General features: G+C 41.6%; 2 protein-coding genes across 5 annotated transcripts in view; one reads left to right on the forward strand and one right to left on the reverse strand.

Annotated features, from left to right (window-relative positions):
• Positions 1 to 1,266, reverse strand: part of cox11 (cytochrome c oxidase assembly homolog 11 (yeast)) — a 52,592-nt gene extending 51,326 nt beyond the window's left edge. For all 3 annotated transcript variants that reach the window (XM_078547021.1, XM_078547022.1, XM_078547020.1), the window contains exon 1: positions 1,146 to 1,266. The gene's annotated coding sequence lies outside the window, so the exon portion shown is untranslated. The remainder of the gene's footprint in view (positions 1 to 1,145) is intronic.
• On the forward strand, positions 1,251 to 22,552 carry rbm41 (RNA binding motif protein 41). Of its 2 annotated transcripts, XR_013577324.1 has the most exons (8): positions 1,251 to 1,342; positions 8,490 to 8,609; positions 9,673 to 9,865; positions 12,266 to 12,470; positions 14,704 to 15,122; positions 16,676 to 16,848; positions 19,243 to 19,390; positions 20,583 to 22,552. XR_013577324.1 is itself a non-coding variant. In XM_078547019.1 (7 exons), the coding sequence occupies exons 1-7, from the start codon at positions 1,335 to 1,337 to the stop codon at positions 20,681 to 20,683; spliced, it is 1,194 nt and encodes a 397-aa protein (XP_078403145.1). In that variant the 5' UTR covers positions 1,254 to 1,334; the 3' UTR covers positions 20,684 to 22,552. The 2 variants fall into 2 exon arrangements, 1 of the variants encoding a protein (XP_078403145.1); XM_078547019.1 differs by lacking the exon at positions 16,676 to 16,848 and having other exon boundaries at positions 1,254 to 1,342.
• The last annotated feature ends 243 nt before the right edge of the window (positions 22,553 to 22,795 follow it).

Raw genomic sequence — 22,795 nt, forward strand, 5'->3', positions numbered from 1 at the left:
GGGCCTAGGACACTACCCTGAGGAACTCCTGCAGTGATATCTTGGGACAGATGATTGACTTTCAACAAAAACAGCCACCTTCCTTTCTGCCAGTTATGCCTCCAACCAGTGGAGAGTCCCCCCCCCGCCCGCCCGCCCGCCCGCCCCCGATTCTCATTTGACTCCAGTTTTGCTAGGGCTCCTTGATGCCACACTAGTTAAATGCTGCCTTGATGTCAAAGGCAGTTCCAAGTTCTCTCCTCACCCTTTGAGTTCAACTCTCATGTGCATGTTTGGACTAAGGTTGTAATGAGGTCAGGATCTGGGAGGCCCGGGCAGAACCCAAACTGAGTGTCAGTGAGATTATCAATAAGTGCTGCTTGGTAGCACCCCTTGCATCACTTTGCTGATAATCGAGAGTAGACTAATGAGGTAGTAATTGGCCAGATGTATTTCATTCAAATGAAGTGCATTTGAAGACTAATCACTGTTGTTTTGTAGGAAACCCTGCAACCAATTTACACATAGCAAGCTCTCATAGCAATGTGATAATGACTCGTAAATCTGTCTCTGTGTTATTGATGGGGGGATAAATATCGGCCGGGCCAGCTGGTAGAACACCCTTGCTGTTCTTCGAAATAGTGTCCTGGGATTTTCTACATCCACTTGAGAGGGCAGAGGGTACCTCCATTTAATATCGCATCCAAAAGACTGTTGAGATGTTGTAGTTGTATACCCAATCTGGAGGTGGGCCTGTGACAAAGAGACACTATTTCTTCGTCACTTCCAAAGTTTCAAGGTGTAATTTCCGATTTGCCGGCATCAAACGTGTGGTCTGAATGTACTGTAAAAACCCAAATCATGACAGCTCCGCTGCCCGGTGGCTGCATTGTGAATTTTCAGCCCCTGTCCCATCACACTGAGATTCCAGTAACAGCGGACCATACAGAGTCCCAGCTACCATGTCCTTTCTTTCAGTATGGCAGCTGCTGTTCCTCCCACTATTCAGACGAAAACAAGGCCCAGAAAAACACTGCATCAAGTTACAGCCCGACCATCTCTGCCTGCCGAATTCAAGGCCCCGGCTCTCCGGACTGAACATGAAATCCGTTTAACTCTGTGGGGGAAAAAGTCCGTACGCAATAAAAATATTTATAGTCACTCACCAGTTCTGAGCGCTGCGCGGTGCCGTACTACATTACCCATAATGCCATTGGGTCCGCGCTCATGCAGAACCTTGGTCACGTGATTTTTGCAGGCGACAGAAAACTACAGTTCCCAGGGACCCCTTGCGGCAATCTGGTGTATGCGCGGAGTCGGCTGCCATTGTGTGACTGAGGAGGAGTAGAGTGAAGATGCGCAGGTAAGTCACGGAGATCGAGCGGTGAAGGGTGTCAGTGGATTTTATACATCGCAGGCGGATCGGTAATGGGGGCAGGGTTTCCGCAGGATCAAAGCAGGTTATTAATTTCGCTCCGGCCTGAGGAAGATTTATAATCACTGGAAGCTGTTCCCTGGAACAGAGTCTACAGAGGGAGATGGCTGCCTAAAGAGAGGCTTGTGGGTAGTTAAGGAGCAGCAATAAAACAAAACACTGTTGTTTCAGAAAGCTGTAGCGTTATTCGCAGTCACATCTCATGCTGCTCATATGAAACCTTATACTTAATTTGAACCTACATACATATTTAATGCAAAAACTGGCCCCAAGGCATTATTTCTTCGGAAGATTTCTGATGTACATGTATCTCCATATGTAATCAGAATACATCTATAATATATATGCATAATATATATTAAACTAAGTCTCAGCCATAATTAGTGTTAAATTGTTCAATTTAATTTTCAATACAATTTTCTTATCAAAATACTTTGTTATTTCCAATTGACCTTGGTCACTCTGTTCAAAAGGATAAAATCCTTTTTCAGGTTGGGCATCTCAAAATAGTTGTTCCTGACAGTCTCCTGCAACCTGGACGTGAAGATAAAGGAATATAGTTGAGAATCTGAAACAAAAACAGAAAATACTGGAAAAACTCAGCAGGTCTGACAGTATCTGTGGAGAGAGAAAAAAAGTTGACATTTCAAGTCTGTATGACCTGGGTCATTTCTAGCATTTTCTGTTGTTTCAGATTTCTGGCATCTGCAGTATTTTGCTTTTATCACAGTGGGGAGTCTATTGTGTTCATGTTTGTCAGGTGTACAGCAGTATGCAGCTTGAGCTTTCTTTGATGCAGTTCCAATATTTTAGGTCTGGCAAAGAAAGGGGGCTAGTTGGCTAGCTTGTGGTTCAGAATAACAGCAACAATGTGCGTTTGATTCATGTTCTGGCTGAGGTAGACTTAGAACCTGCCTCCTCGCCTTGCCCCTGAGAGGGGAAGGCAATGGCAAGCCACCACTAACAAAAGCAGCCAAGAAAACTGCTCAGGATGAAGCATCAGCTCATAAAGAACCAAGGACCAGCTTTGGACAGAGCACACATTAATGAATGAAAGTGTAAAGAATGTTGTTATTGTCTTTGTTTTAAAAGTAAAGATAAAGTGTAATTACTATAGACCTCCATTTATTTAGAGGGTAAGCCCATTATGTGGTGGGATTTTCCATTCTAGAGACTAGGTGCAATGGCAGGTGGGAAACTCGGCGTGATTCCCACTGGGTGGCCGGGCAGATTTTCACGACGGATCTTCTGCTTTTCAGCTTATTAATTATATGCATTAGTGTGGATCTTGTGGAATCTTGTGACACGGCAGCCAGTGATTTGCCTGCCGTGCCATTAACTCATGGGGTCGAAGGTCCTGGCACCATATTTAAACAGCACCCAAACACACATTCATTCACTGCTTGTTAGGTGTGAGCTGCACATCTGTATGAGCATGGCACCCAAAAAGTCTAAACTCTCGGCTCCACAGTTCAGCGAGGCTTCCCTGGAGAATCTACCCCAGGCTGCCCAGGTAAGGGGGGAGGTGCTCTTTTCTCGGGATGGGAGCAGGAGGCCCCCCTACCTGACCACACTGGCCTGGGAGGAAGTTGCCAGGGAGGTCAGCACTGTGGGCAACAAAAAAGGACCGCCCTGCAGCCCTGAGAAAGGATGAATCATCTGATCCACTCAGCCAGGGTAAGTGAACCTTCTCCTCACTCCAAACTCTCACCCTGATAAGGGCATCAGGCAATCTAAGGGTTAGAGCCCACAGGGATGTCGCACATTACCAGCAGATGGGACATCAATGATTGCCTGCTAGCCACTTTAATATCACCATCTCATGTAAGATCATGCACATACAGCACCTTCATTGTTTACTGGAGAGGGCTCAGCTGACGCAGCAAGCATGCATGCTTCTGAACTGCTCTTTCATCCATAGTGCTCACAGTCAATCCATCTGTCTATGCAGGACAAGATTTCCCACAGCAAAAGGGAGAGAGCCAAGACCAGAGGGGGAACCCAGAGTTGAGGGCACTCCCTGTACAAGGAACAGGCTGCAGAGCTGGCTGGAGAGGATAGAGATCGTTCCTGCATGGAAGGTGAGATCGGCCTCCCCCCAACAAGCCATTGAGGGTGCATCTAGTATACATTGGCCACACGGGGACAATGACTGTGAGTGACCTAACATGTAGGAGCCTGCCTAGTCAATCATTAATGATGTCTTTTGTTTATTCCAACCACAAGCAAGAAAAGATAAAAGACGTTCTCCAGACATCCCAGCCCCAGCCCCCAGGTCACCTCAGATGAGGAAGCAGACATCCCATTTGTTGAAGAACCGTCACTGCGTTTGCTTGCACCCTCCATAAGTGCAGATACACACCTCAGTGGGAACTAGTTCTAGAGTAGGCTTGGGTTCACAATTTGGTGATCACCTCACAGACGCGGGTCCACAGCAGGTGGAAGCAGTGGCAGCCAAGTTCTCTATCATTTGGAGGACTGCTGGAGACCAGGTTCTTGCAAAATCCGAGTCTGATGAAGAGCCTCTGTAATTGGCCCTTAGAGAAATGTTGGAGATGCAAAGGCAGGTAGGGCTTTCAGAGGCTATCAACAGACTGGATGGAGGAGTCCATTCATGTTTTGTCTGATCTTGTGGCTTCATCATGCCAAAGTCTCCAGGGGAAGGGTAGTGGCCATCTTGGAGACCCAGGTCCAGCAGAATGCGCAGTTTCTGTTGGATTTGCGCTTGGACCTGCACTCTGTCACTGTAGCCATGGGTGCGTTCCAGCAATGGCTAGGCGAAAGGGGGATGGGGCACCTTGATCTTCCTCAAGGAATCAGGGAGGGGCCCTTGGGCACCCAAAGGGAGGAGAAGCATTAGCCAGGTATCCACCCAGGAGTCTGCAAGAGTGTCCTGCTTCAAATCCCCTCTGCTTTGACCACATTAACCCCAGCAGGTCAGGCCAAGGAGGGTGGATCTGGACCTGAGCAGGAGACCTTTATCAGAGTGGGGCACTCCAGGCTTCAGGCCTCCTGAGGATGCCTGTCTAAGTCATCTCGGATAACATGGCATAGCAGTCAGCAAGCTGCCTCCACCTCTGCTGCGTATGCTGGGGCTGCACCTAGACATAGCGGTAGAGCAAGGAAAATATTAAAAGTTGTGAATGCACAATGGTGGCACAGGTGTTCAATCACTATCTGCTTTTCACTTTGTAAACATATTTCGCTTTTATCTCTCTCCAAGTCTCAGGTATTGAATGGCTCATCAATATGATGCAATGCCCTGCATTCATTCAAGGGCACCAAATACCATCCCCTGCCCCAATTATCTCATATCTTGACCCTCAATTTCACGAGGTCTCACTCAATCTCATCACAGTCAGTTGCTTTTAGTTCCACATCGACGGCATGAACAAAGGCATTTCCAATATGAAAATGATGGTTGGACATTGCACATGTAATTCTTGCATCTGGGGCTCACATTACGTGACCACATGAGACTGGTTCGTGGAAGGTTAATGATTATCCTGATGTTGCCACACTGAAGTCTGATCTTTGTGGATGTTATAAGTATTTATTTCATCCATGTGCACTTGGCCATGGTCTTTATTTTATGACTGTGATGTTTTGGTAAAAGTATTATTCATCGTTGAGCACCATAACCTTTCGTGCCTCCCTACTTGACAGGCATGAATGTCAGAGGTGTGTGCTCATCCTGATGAAGCCATCCAATTACCTGTGAGTATCTTACTTTGCTCCAGAATGGCTGCCTAGCTTTGGTTGATGGAGTCCTTCTGAGGTCACAAAACACCATTCAATATGGATTTCATTGCATGACTGTGCAATCAGTGTCGTAGGGTTCATAGCAAGGATTGATCTTTGAGATGGAAAATGTTGATGATTATAATGGTATAAAAGTGATGCTCCAGCACATCTCCTGAGTGCTCATCAGTATCTATGAAGAGACTAAATTATCACTGACTGCTGTGTCAAAACTGATTAGGCCACATCATTCCTAGATGCCAAAGCAACGCAGGATGGAAACTTGGCAGGGTTCCGAATGCAGGGGGTAATGAGTGTCAATAATCACACGATGGTCCTGCTGACCCACTCTGTGAGTACAATGCTAACATAACTCGCAGGTTTGCATCCATGCTGTCATGTGACAGATCACTGTGTCCTGATGTCCGATGGCATCTTGGGGCTCAGTATCAAAATGCAGCCTCTGCATTAATCATACATGAGAGCTGGCGCTTGGAGAGATGGTGCTGTCTGCTTGTAGCTCCGTCTTCAGACGGTCAAGTGATAACCGTTGACGGATGTTTTTCCTCTTAGAGCTGCCTTGCTAAGTTTCTATCACATTGGCATGACTGCATTGATGTGTGCATTAGCATTTCTGCCTCTTGAAGGCTGCCATGGCCACTGACTTTTTCGCATATGGTTGAAAGGACTGCACTATGCATAGTTGCTTAAGGATGAGCGCTAGTGGAGTGCTTATTCCATTACACAGCAGCCACATGCTCCCTAAGCTACTGTGCCTTCCAAGGATGTCCTCATCATTAGGGTTGGAAGTGATTTGTGCTTCTTCCGTTATCGTTTTGTCGACCTGACCCCACGCCTTCAAGGCCACATGCAACCCTGACTTTCCGGGACACACCCCAACGAGACCATCCAGTGCACCCCCCCCCCCCCTCCCCCCCCCCAAATGACTTTTCAGCTACCCACATTCAGGATGCAAATGCCTCTCCTGACCCCAGAGAGGCCTTGCCCCACCTAAGACTGGGACCAAGACTTGCAGAGCCCCCTAACATGGCCCGCATAGCCCCAGGACAGTCTGTTCAGTATGTCCCTGACAGCGTGGCCTCTGCCTTGTTTAGTCTCTGACTCCTCCTTGGACAGTCTTATAACTCTTGCCCCAGGACGGTCTTTCACTATTCCGCTCTGTTCCTCGATCACCTCCTCTCCAATCCTACCTCCATCTTCCCCGTTCCCTTCTGTGTTCCACCATCCCTGCCTCCCACCAGTCCTGCCTTTGTCTTCCCCCTTTCTTCCCATGTTGCACCATGGCCCCCCCACCCCCCCCCCACGTCCTGCTTCTGCCTTCCCCCTCCCCTCTGGTATTGTCCCCATTGCCAGCCTTGGCACAGCTTGTGAAACAAGCATCCAAAATCTCACAGCAATGTTCTTAAAGGTAGGTGAAAGCAGCGTCTACTAACCTCGAAGTCATTAATGAAGTCAGGCTCGCCAGGTGCACGCCACTTAGATATAGCCAGGAAACAGACTTTTCTAACAATCTGTTGGTGGGGTGCTTAATTTGAAGGGGGAATGTAATTCTGGTGAGTTGGCCTTTTAATGAGCATTCATGAGATGCAAATGAATGCAGATGTGGTTCCCAACATAAACCAGTGGGAAACTTGACCCACCTTTAACCTGTCATCAAAATCAAGACAACAAAATTCTAAACTAATTTCCCGCTGGTGGGAAACTGAATTTTTCCATCACGCCAAATTTAGTGCCCCCACCCGCCACAATTCCCGCTGCTAGCAGGAGAGGAAAATTTCACCCATTGTGTTTTATAGAGACTAAAAGCCCAGGTTTGATTCTGAATTGGGCTCTTGACAGATGTAACTTGAGGTGGTGATAGAAATGCTTCAGTAAGCCTGAGTACCTCCGGACTAGGGAGGAGAAATATCAACCAGTGCTCCCAATCCTGATTTCTAGTGATCCCTGCATGGATACTTGGTGAGGACAGGATTGACTTGGCTATAATGTTCTCTATGTTTTAATAACTTGCATATATAGTTTAAGAAGTTTATAACATGAATATCTTTGTGCAGTCTGCTTCTGGAAGGAGCAAATGATGAATAGCTGAAAGACTAGTTGCCAGTAGAGCTTTATCCCTGTATGAATCAGTGCACCAAAAGAAAAAGCAAATTGGGACAAATTACTAATAAAGTTAGAAAAAAAAAATTAGTTTTGCTGGATTGATGGGGAAGGATCAATCTGGTAAAACATTTTTTTCTAATTCCATGAGTGGTGTTGCTCTTCTGGTAATGATAGGTTTGCTCTTGGAAAACAGGGAGATAACGACAGTACTGTTGATACTTACTCATAGACTACGACATGATTTTAATGTTTCATGGTTTATAGGAATACCGCAGGGACTGAGAATTATTGATAGGACCAAAGAAACTTGTTATGAGCAAGCTTAATCATTGATACTTATCTTCAAATTTTCTCCTTTAGCTTTTGTTTTCATTTTTATGATTGGAGATCCAATGTAAACAATGCTTATCTCCTCTTGCTTCATTATTTGGGAGGTTAGCATTCACCTGCCTGCTTCGAGGGCCATACAGGTTAATGGTCATTGGTCTTATTCACTGAGAGGAAAAACTGCCATGAATTATTTTCCTTTCAGTGATGTTTTTGCTGGGTAGTGATGCACACAAAGTTACTTGCATCATGTTTATAATCACACAAAAAAGGATCTGCTAAATATGTGTAACTTTGTATTTGCAAAACTCTCAAATCAAAGAATTTTATGCAGCAATGGTGCCTATTAAACTTATTTCCTTCAAATTCCTGCCCTTTAAAATTTCTTTTCGCTTATGTGATCTTCCCAAAAGCAGACTGTGCAAAGATACTCATGTTACAGCAGTATTAACTCCAGGCAGAACATAATATTTGAACCTAAACTCAAAATACAAAGGATCTTTCTTAGACACTGGGATGATTAGAATATCCCTGCTTTCTGGTGCTGAACAGAAACATCACAAGTCGATTTAATGTCAGCTATACAAATTGAAGTAGAAGTAGATTTAGCTTCTCTTGGCTGTTCATGAGATAAAAGTATATTTTTGAACAGAAAATATTGTGTTGTAAATCAAAGAAAATAATTAAACCTTTGTTAATTTTCATCAGCAGAAGTATGTATGTGGCTTTTAATTTTATCCTCCTGATGACATAGCAGAAATGAGGAACTAGCTGCTGTGGCTATGAGTCTATGTCTAATTACAAAATACGAGTTTGTGACCTTGTAGTATTTTATCCTGGTGTAATGTGAGTAATACCCCTCTCTTTGTTCATCACCATTTAGGGTTAGCAGTCGTGTTTGTGGTGATGAGGATGTTGAACCAGAGGAGCTGGAAACAGAAGGAGAGAGGCAGTTACAAAACCTCTTGAAGCACCAGTTGGACAAAACAGTGACACTTGAAGAGTGAGTATACTAACATTTTAACAGAATAACTTCTGCATGAAGTAAGAAATTATTAATGATTTTGTACATTGTTCTAATACATAGTAGTACTTTCAAAATTATGAAATAAGAATAGAAAATCCTGGAAATATTCAGGTCTGTCAGCGTCTGAAGAGAAGATAGGTTAATGTTTCTTGTGGAAACCCTTTATACTGATGGATCTTCTGTGTATTTCTAGCACTTTCTGTTTTTATTTCAGATTCCCAATGATGCTTGTTTTCTTTTGTTGTTTTTATCTCTACTGATTTTTAAATCTTGCCCATAACATTATATCAGATAATTCTGAATGACAGTATCTGTGATGTGTAAAACATTTATTATTTTCTTCATTGTCTATTCAAAATTTCATTGAACAAAACCTCCCTAATGTCTTTGTCCCTCATTTCTTATTGTATGTCTAATTTTTGCTGCTTAATATTGCTGGAGATACATTCTGAAAGAAAGAGCATTTATGACACTTGAGCTCAGTTCTTTCAGATTTGGATCTTGCTGTCCAGCTTTGCACAGAAACCCATGTCAACCCTGAGGTTGCTGAAAAACATTCAGTGAAAGAGAATGATCATAAGATGACTCCATGCTACTTCTGATAAAGCTGCATGAGTATTGGCTTGCAAAGTCTGAGTTACGTCATCATAGCCTGAGAGTTTCAAACACCCACTTCCAGTAAAGGTGTTGACAATTGGTGATTAGAGCATCTTGCCAATGTTTTCAGTTCTATTGAGTTAATTTGCATATCTGTAATCACAGAGTCACACAATGTATTGACATTGGTTTGACTTGTTACTGAGCGAGAAGCTGCTTCAACCAAGTATGAACTCAGGTCAACCTTCACGAGGCTCATTATTTGTTGACCACCAACATTTATCTCATAAGAGAGAGAACTGGGCCTCCGATGAGAAAAACGGTATTTTTAGAAATGTCCGTCCTATAACTGAAGTTCCTTAATCACTAATTAGTTCTTAAGTTGCTTTATGATATGTTGACTTATTGCTGTTTTTCCTTAACTTAAGTGTCTTTTTGACAGATGCATAGCTAAGAAGAAATGCTTTGCCCCGAGTGCTTTATACAAGCCATTTGGGGAGCAGGCAGCAGGAGTGTTGAGTCTGTCACAGTTTCAAACTCTGCAGGATGGAGAAGGGGAGATTGCTGCCCTGAGAGAACTTGGACTTACTGACAGGGAAATACAACTCTGGAGAGACAGAGAATCTCTGGTTAAGGTAAAGTATGATTGGAGAGTTTTGGCAAACTCATACAGGGTTAAGTAACAACTTGCAACTTTGGCATCCAAGCGGGTAGCCTGTTCAAAAGGGTTAATTCTATTTTGTACATAGCAGTCTCAGGAATTTTACATCACGGTGTTAAGTGTATGTACTCCTAGTGTTGCACAGTACAGATTTATCCATTAAATTATTACATAGATCACATGAATGCATCTCTGAAAACAGGAAACTATAGGCCAATTAGCTTGACGTATATCGTGGGGAAGTTAGAATAGATCATTGAGAAGGTTATAGCTGGGCACTTAGAAGAGCTCAAGGCAATCGGGAAGACTCAGCATGGTTTTGTGAAAGGAAAATCATGTTTAACCAATGTACTGGAGTTTTTTGAAGGAGTAACATGAATAAAGGGGAGCCTGTAGATGTGCTGTACTTGGATTTCTAGAAGGCATTTGATAAAGTACTACATCAAAGGTTATTACAGAAAATAAAAGCGCATGGTGTAGGGAGTAACTTATTACCATGGATAGAAGATTGGCTGGCTGGTAGAAAGCAGAGAGTATGCATAAATGGGTCTTTTTCTGATTGGCAGGATGTGACGAGTGGAGTCCCATAGGGGTCTGTGCTGGGGCCTCAATTTTTTACGATTTACATCAAAGACTTAGATGAGGGAGCAAAGACATGGTAGCTAAATTTGCACATGACACAGATAGGTAGGAAAGTATGTTAAGAGGACATGAGGAGGTTGCAGATGGATATAGATAGATCGAGTGTGTGGGCAAAGATCTGGCAAATGGAGTTTAATGTAGGAAAATGTGAAGTTGTTCCCTTTGGCAGGAAGACCAAAAAATGAGTATTGCTTAAATGGAGAATGGCTAAATATTTCTGAGGTGCAGAGGGATCTAGGTTTTCTAGTACATGGATCACAAAAAGTTAGTATGCAGGTACAAGTAATTAAGAAGGCTAATGGAATGCTATCCTTTATTATGAGAGGGATTGGGCTTGTTTCCATTGGAGTTTAGAAGAGTGAGGGGTGATTTGATTGAAGTATACAAGATCCTGAACGGCCTTGACAAGGTGGATGTCGAAAGAATGTTTCCTCTAGTGGGTGAGTCCAGAACACTGTTTTCAAATTAGGGGACACCCTTTTAGATTCGAGATGAGGAGAAGTTTTTTCCAGTGAGGGTTGTGCGACTTTGGAATTCTTTGCCTCAAGGCGGTGGAGGCGGGGTCATTGAATATTTTTAAGGCAGAGGTAGATAGATTCTTGTTATGCGAGGGAATCAAAGGTTATTGGGGGTAGATGGGAAAGTGGAAATCGAAACACAGAAAGATCGGCCATGATCTTATTGAATGGCAGAGCAGGCTCGAGGGGCTGAACGGTCCACTCCTGTTTCTATTTCCTATGTTCTAATGAAGCCATGGAAGAATTTGTGAATGTTCAACATTACTTCAGTTAAATATGGAAATTACAAACTGCAGTTTGCAAGTTTATTGTGTGGACAGGAGAGGAAGTTGGAGTATGATTTGCAGTTGATTAAGGAGATGGTGTGACCCTTGAATTGCTGCAAATGCTAGTGGAAGACAAAGGGAATGCTGTGTTCCCTAGCCACGGTCATGTTTAGAAGTTGATGCAAGATAACTACACGTCATGAAACTTTCAGAGTACAATTTATGTTGTCAATTTAAAAAGGAAAGTGGGAAGTTGGACATTGGGCATCACACCCAAATATGAAGCATCTGCAAAGCATTAAAAAATTGAAAACTCTCTGCACAACTGCATTTCAGTACTACTCTAAGGGATTCATATTAATGTGATTTTGGCTTTGACGTATGGGTCACTCACCATACGGGTATACCCCATTAGGGTAATGAGTCCTTAACAATTTGCCCTATTAATATTAAGGCACAATCAGTATGACAAAGATCTACTTGGTAAATTGGAGACTGGGTTATGAAAAGTAATAAGCTTTTGGATGTTGTAAATTCAAAAAGACAAAGGAACAACGGGGATCTTCAGTATGAAGCATTTTTTGACAGGGAAGACTAAAAATTGCTTCCAGGTTGAATCACTGAGGGGAGGGAGTTGTAGGTGCTGTTGACGTAAGGCCACGTATTATTAGCATCACAGGTACAATAACACTGGCATGTTGTAATCAGTTTATTAAATATTTAATATTTCTTTGTGTGCAACTCTTGAATGAGTGTGTGTGCAACAGTGCTAATCTGCTATCAAACAGATCACAAAGTGCATAAGTACAATTTTTTTAATCCTGGTCTTTGTGGCCTGATATCTTTTTCATGCCTCACTGCCGCATAAAAGCTGAAATCTGGCACTGAGCAGTAGAGGATTGGAGACAGATCCCACACTTTGAAAGCCAATTCAGTTTGTGTTTAAAGTTCTCAGGGCTTGGAGCAGATCCAGCAGCAGTGCAACAAAGACTCCGTGCCATTGAAGAGAAAATTGAGGAGCGACAGCGACTTCTGTCATTGCCACAGAGATTTGCAGGAAGTAAACAGCTGAACAGGAGGGAGATGGAGATTGAAAATGCCATGTTCCAGGGAACTGACCGATACACCTTTTTGAAGGCTCTGTATTACCAAGGTGTAGATTTTTGTTGTTAAGTCTACGTTTTCTCCCTCTTTGTTTATATTGAGTCATTCCCTGGACAAGAAAGAAAGGAAGCAACCTGTTCCAAAGCTTCTGCTCAGGGAGATGAGTAAGAATAGCCGGGTACAACTTGTCTGTAATTCTTTTTTTTTCCTTGAAATGAAGGAAATAGCTGATGGGTGAGATGTGGAATTTGCCCATTGGGACATCTTATGTGCTAACTCGTATCTTAATACACTTGGGCAGGGATTTGGAGCAGTAGCGACCTGACATTATTATCTTTAGTTATACCGAGAACTCAAAGCCCTTGCTTCAATTTGGAGGTCAGAAAGCTGTGTCATTCAATGTTGTTCTTTGACTCTAGCCAGTTTTGTGGTCAAATGAATGATTTTTTGTCCATGCTTTATCAAAAAAAAACACTTACACAGACCTGTTCTATGAATTTGTATGTTTCTGTGATTCTGCTTTGTAATATTATTGTTCTACCCTTGCAGAATATTTGTGACAAATAACTGGCAAATTCCAGAGTAGTGGACACAGAACATGGTACTGTATGACCTTGTGCCAGTCATCATCTGAACACTGTCGGTTAATTGTATTTTTTGTTTGTAAGTTTTCCTGTTTTCTCCCCATTTTTGTTCCCTGAAATTTCCTCCATCACGCATCAGCCCCAGCTCCAAGCACGGCCTAGAGACCTGATCCAAGTGCTCTGCCAAAGTTACTCCATAACTGGTCACTGGTGTGTGCAGGACTGACTTCTGATTTTTTTCCTTCCCTGGTTTCTACTTTCATGACAGCAGCACTGAGATTTGAAAGCCACCATCTGGGGAATTGAGGGCATAAACCTGTCTCCTACATCTTATAACATAGCACACCGCGACTCCAAAGCATTTGGTTGCTTGTTTTTAACATCCTCGTGGCATGCTCCTTATCTCAGGCCATTCAGCAGAGGATGTGAACAGAGGTGAGGCATGTCTCCAGCAGGAGGGAAAGCAAATTGGAGTGTCAGTCACAGGTGCAACTCTCAGCTGCTGGTTTTAGAATGGCTTGGGCAGAGACATTGGAACATATTGGCTGGCCAAACTCCTGATTAGGGAATGAAATGTGGTGTAGAGGACTGAAACAAATGGCTAAAATAGCTTGCAAAATGGTATGGGAGGAACTGCCTAGTTGGCCACCCTTAAATAGGCCAGATAGTGTTATCTTCTGCCTATTTCCTCATCTTCAACCATTTCTCCCCTCACCACCATCTTCAAGCTTGCTATTGTTTTGCCTTCCTACTGAATACTGTTCCCTCTAGATTCCTTGCCCATTTGTGTGCAATTGATATTAAAGCTAAAACTTCATTGGTTCAGTGGTGTGGTCTTGACTGTACCATAAGAAAACGTTACGGGAATTTAGACCACCATTTTTGTGGTCTGACTCAACTCCACCTAGCATCCAACTAGATTTTGAACTCCCCTAGTGTTTTTGACAATACAAACTTACTTAGGTTGTTTCTAACATTATCACGCTTTTGAGCATCTAATTATTTTAATGTTTTGAATTTTATTTTATTATTTTAAATTTATCCAATCATCATTTTGGCTCTATTCATAATCTTAAAAAGTGGAAAAATATATTTATGAATTATGCATGTTTGCCAATGCATTATAAGGTCTTTGTATTAACCTCAATGTGTTAACATACATGCACAAATTAAATATAATTTTACTTGACTTTATGAACATAGTCTGACTTTATGAACATAGTCCATCGCCACTGTCAATTTCACCTGAATGCAGCAGAGTAATTAGAAGCTATTTAGTCACTCGACCAACGTGCTAAATGAGCTGTGGTAATAAGAATTGAAAACTACCTACTTCTTGTGTTTTATTGAATTTCATTTCTAGTCGGAAGCTGTGCCAATGTGTGGCACCACAGTATTTCGATTCTCAGGTTTCCTTTGGGTTTCAGCTGCATTGAGGGGAGGAAGAATCATCCTTGGGCTAGTGTCATATGCTTATATTCCCTTGGAGAGCTCTTGGATATTTGGGTGGAGGAACAGATCAGACTCACATTATCTCAGCCATAGGACAGACTTGGCCCAAGGGAATGGTAGGGGGTGGGGTGGTGGCAGATGGAATGGGAAAATGTTCTGATCCAAGTATCCTCTTCGACATAATTTTATCCTGCTTTTCTCGGGTTATGACATGTATAAATGTAACTCGTTTTGTTTCCACTTCAGATGAGAAGTCCGTAAAAGACCAGAATGACCCTATCAATCAATTAGAAATGATGTTACTAAAATTCAAAAACGATCCAGTTGGAATGGGAGACACTCCAAAAACCATAACGGGGCCTTCTATGGAAATACCTTCCACAGTTACAAGTGAAGGAGATACCTTTAAGGAAATGACTGGCCTATTTATTCAACCACAAAGTCAGCTCTGTGCTGCAGATCTATATGAAAATCAGAGCACCAAAGGGCTTTCTGTAAATGTTGCAATCCAAACCCTACCCAGCACTGGCACTCATGGCCCTCAGAAAATTACCCAGCAAGTGGAAGCTGTTCCCAAAGAAGAGATCTGGAAGAACAAGCTTTCTCAGGAGGAAATCCGAATGATTCCCAGGTTTTCAAACTATAAACCTGGACAACCAAGCAGGGTATGATTAAATATTATTCATTAGCTGTAAAAGTATTTTAGTTGAATATAACCTCTGTGAGGAATTAAAATGTCTGCATTTTCACTAATTTAACATCTATGATGAAGTGAACACTTAAGGGAGGTTGCATTGGTGTTCTGTAGTATTGTTCAAAACCTCCTATAACCAACACCACTATTCAGTGACTTAAAAAAAAACCTGAAACCATCTGTTACGATATTTACCCTTCTTAAAATAAATGTCATCAAGATAAATGTTGTTGCTGAGCAATGGTTCTTTATATTTCAGGGACCAAGTATAAGACTTAAGCTTTCCCCTATCATGTATGTCACGGGTAGATACAGGATAAATGTTCTTCAGATCTTCAAATAACAAGTCTTTTTCACCCTGACTACAGAAGAACATTCCCATTGCATGATTGTGATATTTTCCACTTTGCCCTTAAGGCATCTTTCTCACCTGAATGACAATGCAAACTTATACTAAATTACAGTCAGTGTTATGCTGTGGGTTTAAACTGACTAAAAACTGGCTTGTGACTCGTACTTATCTCACTTAAAATTGTGAGTATTCTTACAACATGGGTTTTGAAATGTTCGCTGATGACTGAACAATGTTCAGCATTTTTCACGACTCCTCAGATATTGAAGCAATCCATGTCCAAATGCAGCAAGACCTGGACAATACCCAGGCTTGGGCTGACAAGTGGCAAGTAACATTCGTGTCACACAAGTGCCAGACACTGACCATCGCTAACAAGAGAGAATCTAACCACTGCCCCCTTGACATTCAATTACATTACCATCGCTGAATCCCCCACTATCAACATCCTGGGGGTTACCATTGACCAGAAACTGAACTGGACTAGCCATATAAATACTGTGGCTACAAGAGCAGGTCAGACACTAAGAATCCTGTGGCAAGTAACTCTCACCTTCTGACTCCACAAAGCTTGTCCACCATCTACAAGGCACGAGCCAGGAGTGTGAATGAATACTCGCCACTTGTCTGGATGACTGCAGCTCCAACAACATCCAAGAAGCTCAACACCATCCAAGACAAAGCAGCCTGCTTGATTGGCACCCCATCCATAAACATTCACCCGCTCCACCACTGACCCACAGTGGCAGCAGTGTGTACCATCTACAAGATGCATTGCAGGAACTCACCAAGGCTTCTTAGACAGCACCTTACAAACCCACGACTGCAACTATCTAGAAGGACAAGGGCAGCAGATAGATGGGAACACTACCACCTGGAAGTTCCCCTATAAGCCACTCACCACCCTGACTTTGAAATGTATTGCTGTTCCTTCACTGTCAATGGGTCAAAATCCTGGAACTCCCTTCCTAACAGCTCTGTGTGTGTACCTACACCACATGGACTGCAGCGGTTCAAGAAGGCAGCTCACCACCACCTTCTCAAGGGCAATCAGGGATGGGCAATAAATGTTAGCCTAGCCAACGATGCCCACATCCCATGAATGAATAAGCTTGGCACCACCTAGTCATTAAAACTATCTTGTCTTCTATTCTACGCTTGTTGGTGTACAGATTGGCCGTTCACCTGTGAACTCAATTTCAAATCCATGCCTTTGAGTCCCACTCTCTACCATGCAGTGATTCTGATCTTGTGTGTCTGAAATGTTTCACCAGTCACATCATGGACTTTGCTCCTGATTGCTATTTTCAAGGCTGGGATGGGAGAGGAGGAAAAAATCTGTTAGGTGAGCTATTCCTATCACATTTCAAAAAGCTACTGCACTAAAGTATATTTTGAGGCAATGGGGCAGGAACAAATGTACCTTTTACAGGCTGTAAGTAGGTATAAAAGTATCTTTTTTTACAAATATATCACCATATAAAGGACCTATGGAATACTTCAGATAAGGTCAGATTTGTAGATTAATATGTAGCTGAAATACATACATGATCAGCAATGTATTCTGTTTTAGCTAATCAATAAACTCACCCTTGACTTAGATTGAGATGACAAAATCCAAAGAGAAAAGGGGGCCATTTGACCATCTATGGCTTCTTGTGCCATATAAACCTGCAGCTCCCTCATTAAGACATCAAACTGCCTCTTGAATGTTTCCAAAGGTCTAAGGATTAATCCTTTCTATTGCATTCAGTATCCTATATATGGATGTAATAAACCTCTCTTAATCGCCTCCTTTCAAAGTTGAAGGGTTCACGTTTTCTGACCTTTCTTATGCTACAATCTTGTGATTCTAGGCATATGCCTTAGGGCCTTTTCTGCACCACTTGATGGCTTACATGTGTCTCTTGTGCCTTAGCCACAGGGACTGAACACATCATTCAAGATGCATCCTGACCAGAACATGATATAGCTTTAGCATCTTAGCCTTAGAATTAAACTGTTTTGATGTGGGAATACAGTACACATATCTAATATCAGAGAAGCCACAGGGCTGATTGATGTGGGAAACTGAAATGGTACTTTGGGGTAGGAAGAGATTCCTATCTGAGATTGGGATAATGAAAGCATACTTTTGCAGCTAAGCTTGATTCTAACCTCAGTGAAGATCCACAAACATAACTCCAACAAGATCATTCAATATCTTTCAGAAGTGAGGACCTTTATTTTGTTACCTACATAGTCCATAGGCACTGTGACCAGTTAGTTAAACAAACCCAACTGCTGCTTTGGCTAATATTTTCTGATTTGGTACATGCCAGGGATCAATCTCCAATTCAATTGGAGAAAACTATTTTAATAACATGCTCAATGGATAAAGGGGAGCCTGTAGATGTACTGTACTTGGATCTCTAGAAGGCATTTGATAAGGTGCCACGTAAAAGATTATTACAGAAAATAAAAGCACATGGTGTAGTGGGTAACATTAACATGGATAGAAGATTGCTTTCTGCCAGCCAGCCAGCCAAAGAGTATAAATGGGTCTTTTTCTGATTGGCAGGATGTGAAAAGTGGAGTCCCACAGGGGTTTGTACTGGGGCCTCAACTTTTTACGATTTACATCAATGACTTAGATGAGGGGAGTGAAGACATGGTAGCTAAGTTTGCAGATGACACAAAGATAAGTAAGAAAGTATGTTGTGAAGAGGACTTGAGGTTGCAGATGGATATAGTTGGATTGAGTGAATGGGCAAAGATCTGGCAAATGGAGTTTAATGTGGAAAAATGTGAAGTTGACTTTGACAGGAAGAATAAAAAAGAGTATTACTTAAATGGAGAACGGCTACATAATTCTGAGGTGCAGCGGGATCTAGGTGTTCTAGTACATGGATCACAAAAAGTTAGTATGCAGGTACAACAAGTAATTAAGAAGGCTAATGGAATGCTATCCTTTATTATGAGAGGGATTGAACATAAAAATAAGGATGTTATGCTTCAGTTATACAGGGCATTGTTAAGACCGCACCTTGAATACTGTGTGTTTTGGTCTCCTTATTCAAGGAAGGATGTAAAGGCATTGGAGGCTGTTAAAAGGAGGTTTACTAAATTGATACCTGGAATGAGTGGGTTGTCTGATGAGGAAAGGTTGGACAGACTGGGCTTGTTTCCATTGGAGTTTAGAAGAGTGAGGGGTGATTTGATTGAAGTATACAAGATCCTGAACGGCCTTGACAAGGTGGACGTCGAAAGGATGTTTCCTCTTGTGGGTGAGTCCAGAACTAGGGGGCACTGTTTTAAAATTAGGGGTCACCCTTTTAGGACAGAGATGAGGAGAAATTTGTTCCTGTGAGGGTTGTGCGACTTTGGAACTCTGCTTCAGAAGGTGGTGGAGGCGGGGTCATTGAATATTTTTAAGGTAGAGGTAGATAGATTCATGTTAGGCAAGGGAATCAAAGGTTATCGGGGTTAGATGGGAAAATGGAAATCGAAACACAAGATCATCAGCCATGATCCTATTGAATGGCGGAGCAGGCTTGAGGGGCCAAATAGTCTACTGTTCTTATTTCTTATGTACTGGGAAAGTTTTGTGGCTGTTGACTGTGGGGATTGTAACAAAATTCAGCCTGATCGCTTGCAAATGTGACAATAAAGTGATACACTGCTGTTGTGTGATTCAAGTTTGCAATTGTGCATTTACTTCACAGTGCTGTATTTCTTCCCTTTTCCCACTTCCTCTCAGGTTCTGTACTTGAAAAACCTGAATCCAAAAGCCACGCTGGAGGATCTATTTTCCTTATTTGTTTCTTTCCAACAAAAAGATGGCCCTCAACTTCTTTTCCGGTTATTGACAGGCCGAATGAAGGGACAAGCATTCATCACCTTCCCAAGTATGTATTGCCACATGATTAGGTAGCTAGTTCTTAAGAGTTTATTACAGTGGTGCTTTGTTTATTAAACTTAAACACTAAAATGTCTTTATTACATCTTTTGTTTGATTGAAATAGGGCGAATATGTTTTCATTATATTTCAGTCAGCAGTATCTCTAAGGGATGAAAGCAGATTAGCTGGAACTCTCATTCTTAATGGGGGATATAAAACAGGTGATATTGGATTGGCTGCCTATTATAAACCCAACTCTGTTTTTCTCAGTTGTTTGAATGAAGATAACCTTGTTTATATTTTCAAGTACAGCTAACAGCAGAACTGCATGGTTGCTGTCAGTTGCATTCAATGAAAAACTGTCTTTATAATTGTAAATTTTGAAATGCCATTGATAATTCAGGCACCTTTTTGCATTGAGTTTCAAATGCTAGAGGATGCCAGTGTATTTTCTAAATGGCACATATATAATAGAAGGTATGTTTATCAACATACTTTTTATGTAAAGTTTCCCCCATGGTCGAATGCATAGAGGCATTCTCCTATGTAGTGCTAAGCTATGCAAGTTTAATTTCTGGTCTGTGCCGAGACCGATATCTGGATACCACCTGGGCTGGGAGTGGAAAATTTAAGATGGAAGTTCTTGCTCCTGTAACTCAATGACTCTTGCTAGAAATTCTGTGTTGACGTAGAGACCTGGATAAGGTTTGGCTGTGATTCTCTCCATGGTCAAATAGTCAACACTCTGTCTCAGCTTATACATGAATATACCTGTGGAACTGTACCCTGAATGAGTCAGCTTCTTCAAGAAAGGAAAATAGAAAATTGCATGGTGGAGGGGGGTAGGGTTTGGTGAAGCAAAGTTAGCTACATATAAGAATGTCTTGCAGCTTGCTCGAACAACGTGAACACCTGCTCCTGATATTAGCTTCCCTACAACAATATTAACTGTTCTGCGTGTATATATTTATGCACTATTGCTTTTAGGCACCAGATCTTGGATATAGAACAAACCAATAATATTGCAGACTTTATACGTGGATATGTTCCTGTCTTCCCAATATTGTGCATCCAAAGAAAGGCAGGTTTAAACTTTAATATGAGGAATTTTTTATTCCTGCTGGGTGTATAACCTGCAATACTCTAATATCCTGAGCCAGTTATTTCAGCTTAATTTTTAGTTATTACATTTTTTTTAGGTGTGGAGATGGCAATGGAAGCACTGAACATGGTGAATGGCTACAATCTGAAGGGCAAGCCAATAATCATAGAGTATGGACAGAATCGGTCGGACCACTGACTTGTGCTTGGAGAATGTGGCCAATGGAAGGAGTTCCAGCACAATGAGATTGCTAGTCACTGGGACCACAGGCACATTGGAGTATTGGAAAGCGTTCAGCTATCTGCAGTGGATAGATTTTCAACTCTTGAACCAAGATTAATTACTACAGTGTGTGGAAACAACCCTCATCTGTACATAACCCATACCCTCACTTGTTTCTGTTTATTCTGAAAAAAAAAGCATCTTTGGGCTTCGCACTGGAAAATGCACCACATGATGTACGGAACTGTATAGAATAGAATGAGAGAAGTCCCAAGTTTAGTTCGTAGTGCTCAGCTTTTCTCAGTGAAGGTTGCATCTAGAGTGCTGCAGCTGAATACACTGTCCCTTTGCTAGGGATGAGAAAAGCTCTTGAGTTTCAGGTGCCTGAACCACTACTTAGTGCCTCGTGCAGTGAAGTGGTTTCAGTTAAGGCTCCCCATTACTGAAAGATTTGGTAACATTGGCTTTCTAGGCTCAAAAATGATGAATGGCTTTGATGCACGATGCCAGTTGCTGTTGACATAACAGAACTCTTAACAGTCACTGCTTCAAGACAGGAGGGGAAGAAAACTAGGGGATTTTTTTTGAAAGGATATGCCATTATTTTAACAAATTTTAGCTCATGTAATAATTAAACTACACAAACAGCTTATTTATTACCATAATGCTTTATAATCACATTTTCATACACTTAACTAGCACTGAGAAATGTTTTAACAATGCTTTTTTTAAACTGCTCTAACTTAATACAAGACAAAAATAGTTATGCAAATTTCATCAGAGGAAATAGATTCTAATAAGGATTTTTAGTAAAAGGTTTGGATACATATGAAGGAATGACTAGTTAAGCGCTTAAAGAAGAGCAGACCCAGAAAGAAGAAACAGAGCAGTGCTTCTTGCCATTTTTCACTTTTGCCAAACCTGGAAAGTGGTTCAATCCAAGCTCATTGTGGTGTGAAATTATCCAGCAGATCTAACTTCATCCCTTGTTACGTCCCTATCATCCCAAGGAATTTACCCTTTACTACAGACATAAAATGTGGAAAAACACATCTTTGCCACATCAAACCTGTAAATTTGGGCATATTTTGTGGATTATATGTGTGTTCATTAATGAGATTTAGAAAATAGAATTCACAGCCAAAAAAGGTAAGCTTTCTTGATTAATTACAATACAGCAGTACTGACCCACTATGGTGGTGATTTTGAGTTTTGATATGGTTGAGGTTGTCAGGCATTGAGACAGTAGTTTGAAGAGGCATCATAGTGCTCTGCCATGAGATCAAAACTCAGCTGACAGACCTTTTTTTTCCTGCTGTTATATACCCTCTCATTTGTCAATGTAGGCAGTGATCCAAAGAGATGATAAACTGATTTCCCACATTCAGCTAGGGGGTGAACTTTGGTTGAAAGTAACTAAGGAATGTGAAAATAAAATGTTTTTCAAGAAATAAAGTTTAAAATCTCTCCATCCCTGAGAGTTGTATTTATATTGGCCATAGATTAACCATTCTTTAAAACTAAGTAGACATTGTAGGCAATTGAGCATTTATGCCATTATGTTACTTGGGATTAAAATGTTTTTCCAAGTTTTAAATTTGCTGTAGTTATTTCAACTGGTGTTATCTATCTGTCACGATTAAACATTTATGTGATTGTTGGAAGAAAATGGATGATAAAGTACATGGATGGAGCTTGTATACCGGGTGTTGGGATAGAATCATATTAAATTGGAATTCTTAAAGGCTGATGAATTAATCCCATGAAAGATTCCAGGAATATTGTCTTTTTATTCATTTACCTGTCAGTTATTAGATGATGAATAAAAGACAATGATGGACACCATTTGAGTTTTTTTTTATTGATACAGCTTCTGGTGATTTTTTTTCCCCCCAACACTGCCCTTGTTGGATTAATTGTGTACAGGCATTTTTAAATACTAAATGACTGGCTCTATTTGCAAGTCAAAATATTTTCAGGAGTTTTGAATTTATTGCAGTGAGAGTCTTGTGCTTTGTACACAGTTTTGTACAAAGAAGTTTTTCCCTTTGGGTTTGGAGGGATCATCTGAGGGGGGATGAGATCTTA

This window comes from Cetorhinus maximus, chromosome 8 (assembly GCF_964194155.1).
Source record: "Cetorhinus maximus chromosome 8, sCetMax3.hap1.1, whole genome shotgun sequence".
NCBI classification, from domain to species: Eukaryota; Metazoa; Chordata; class Chondrichthyes; order Lamniformes; family Cetorhinidae; genus Cetorhinus; species Cetorhinus maximus.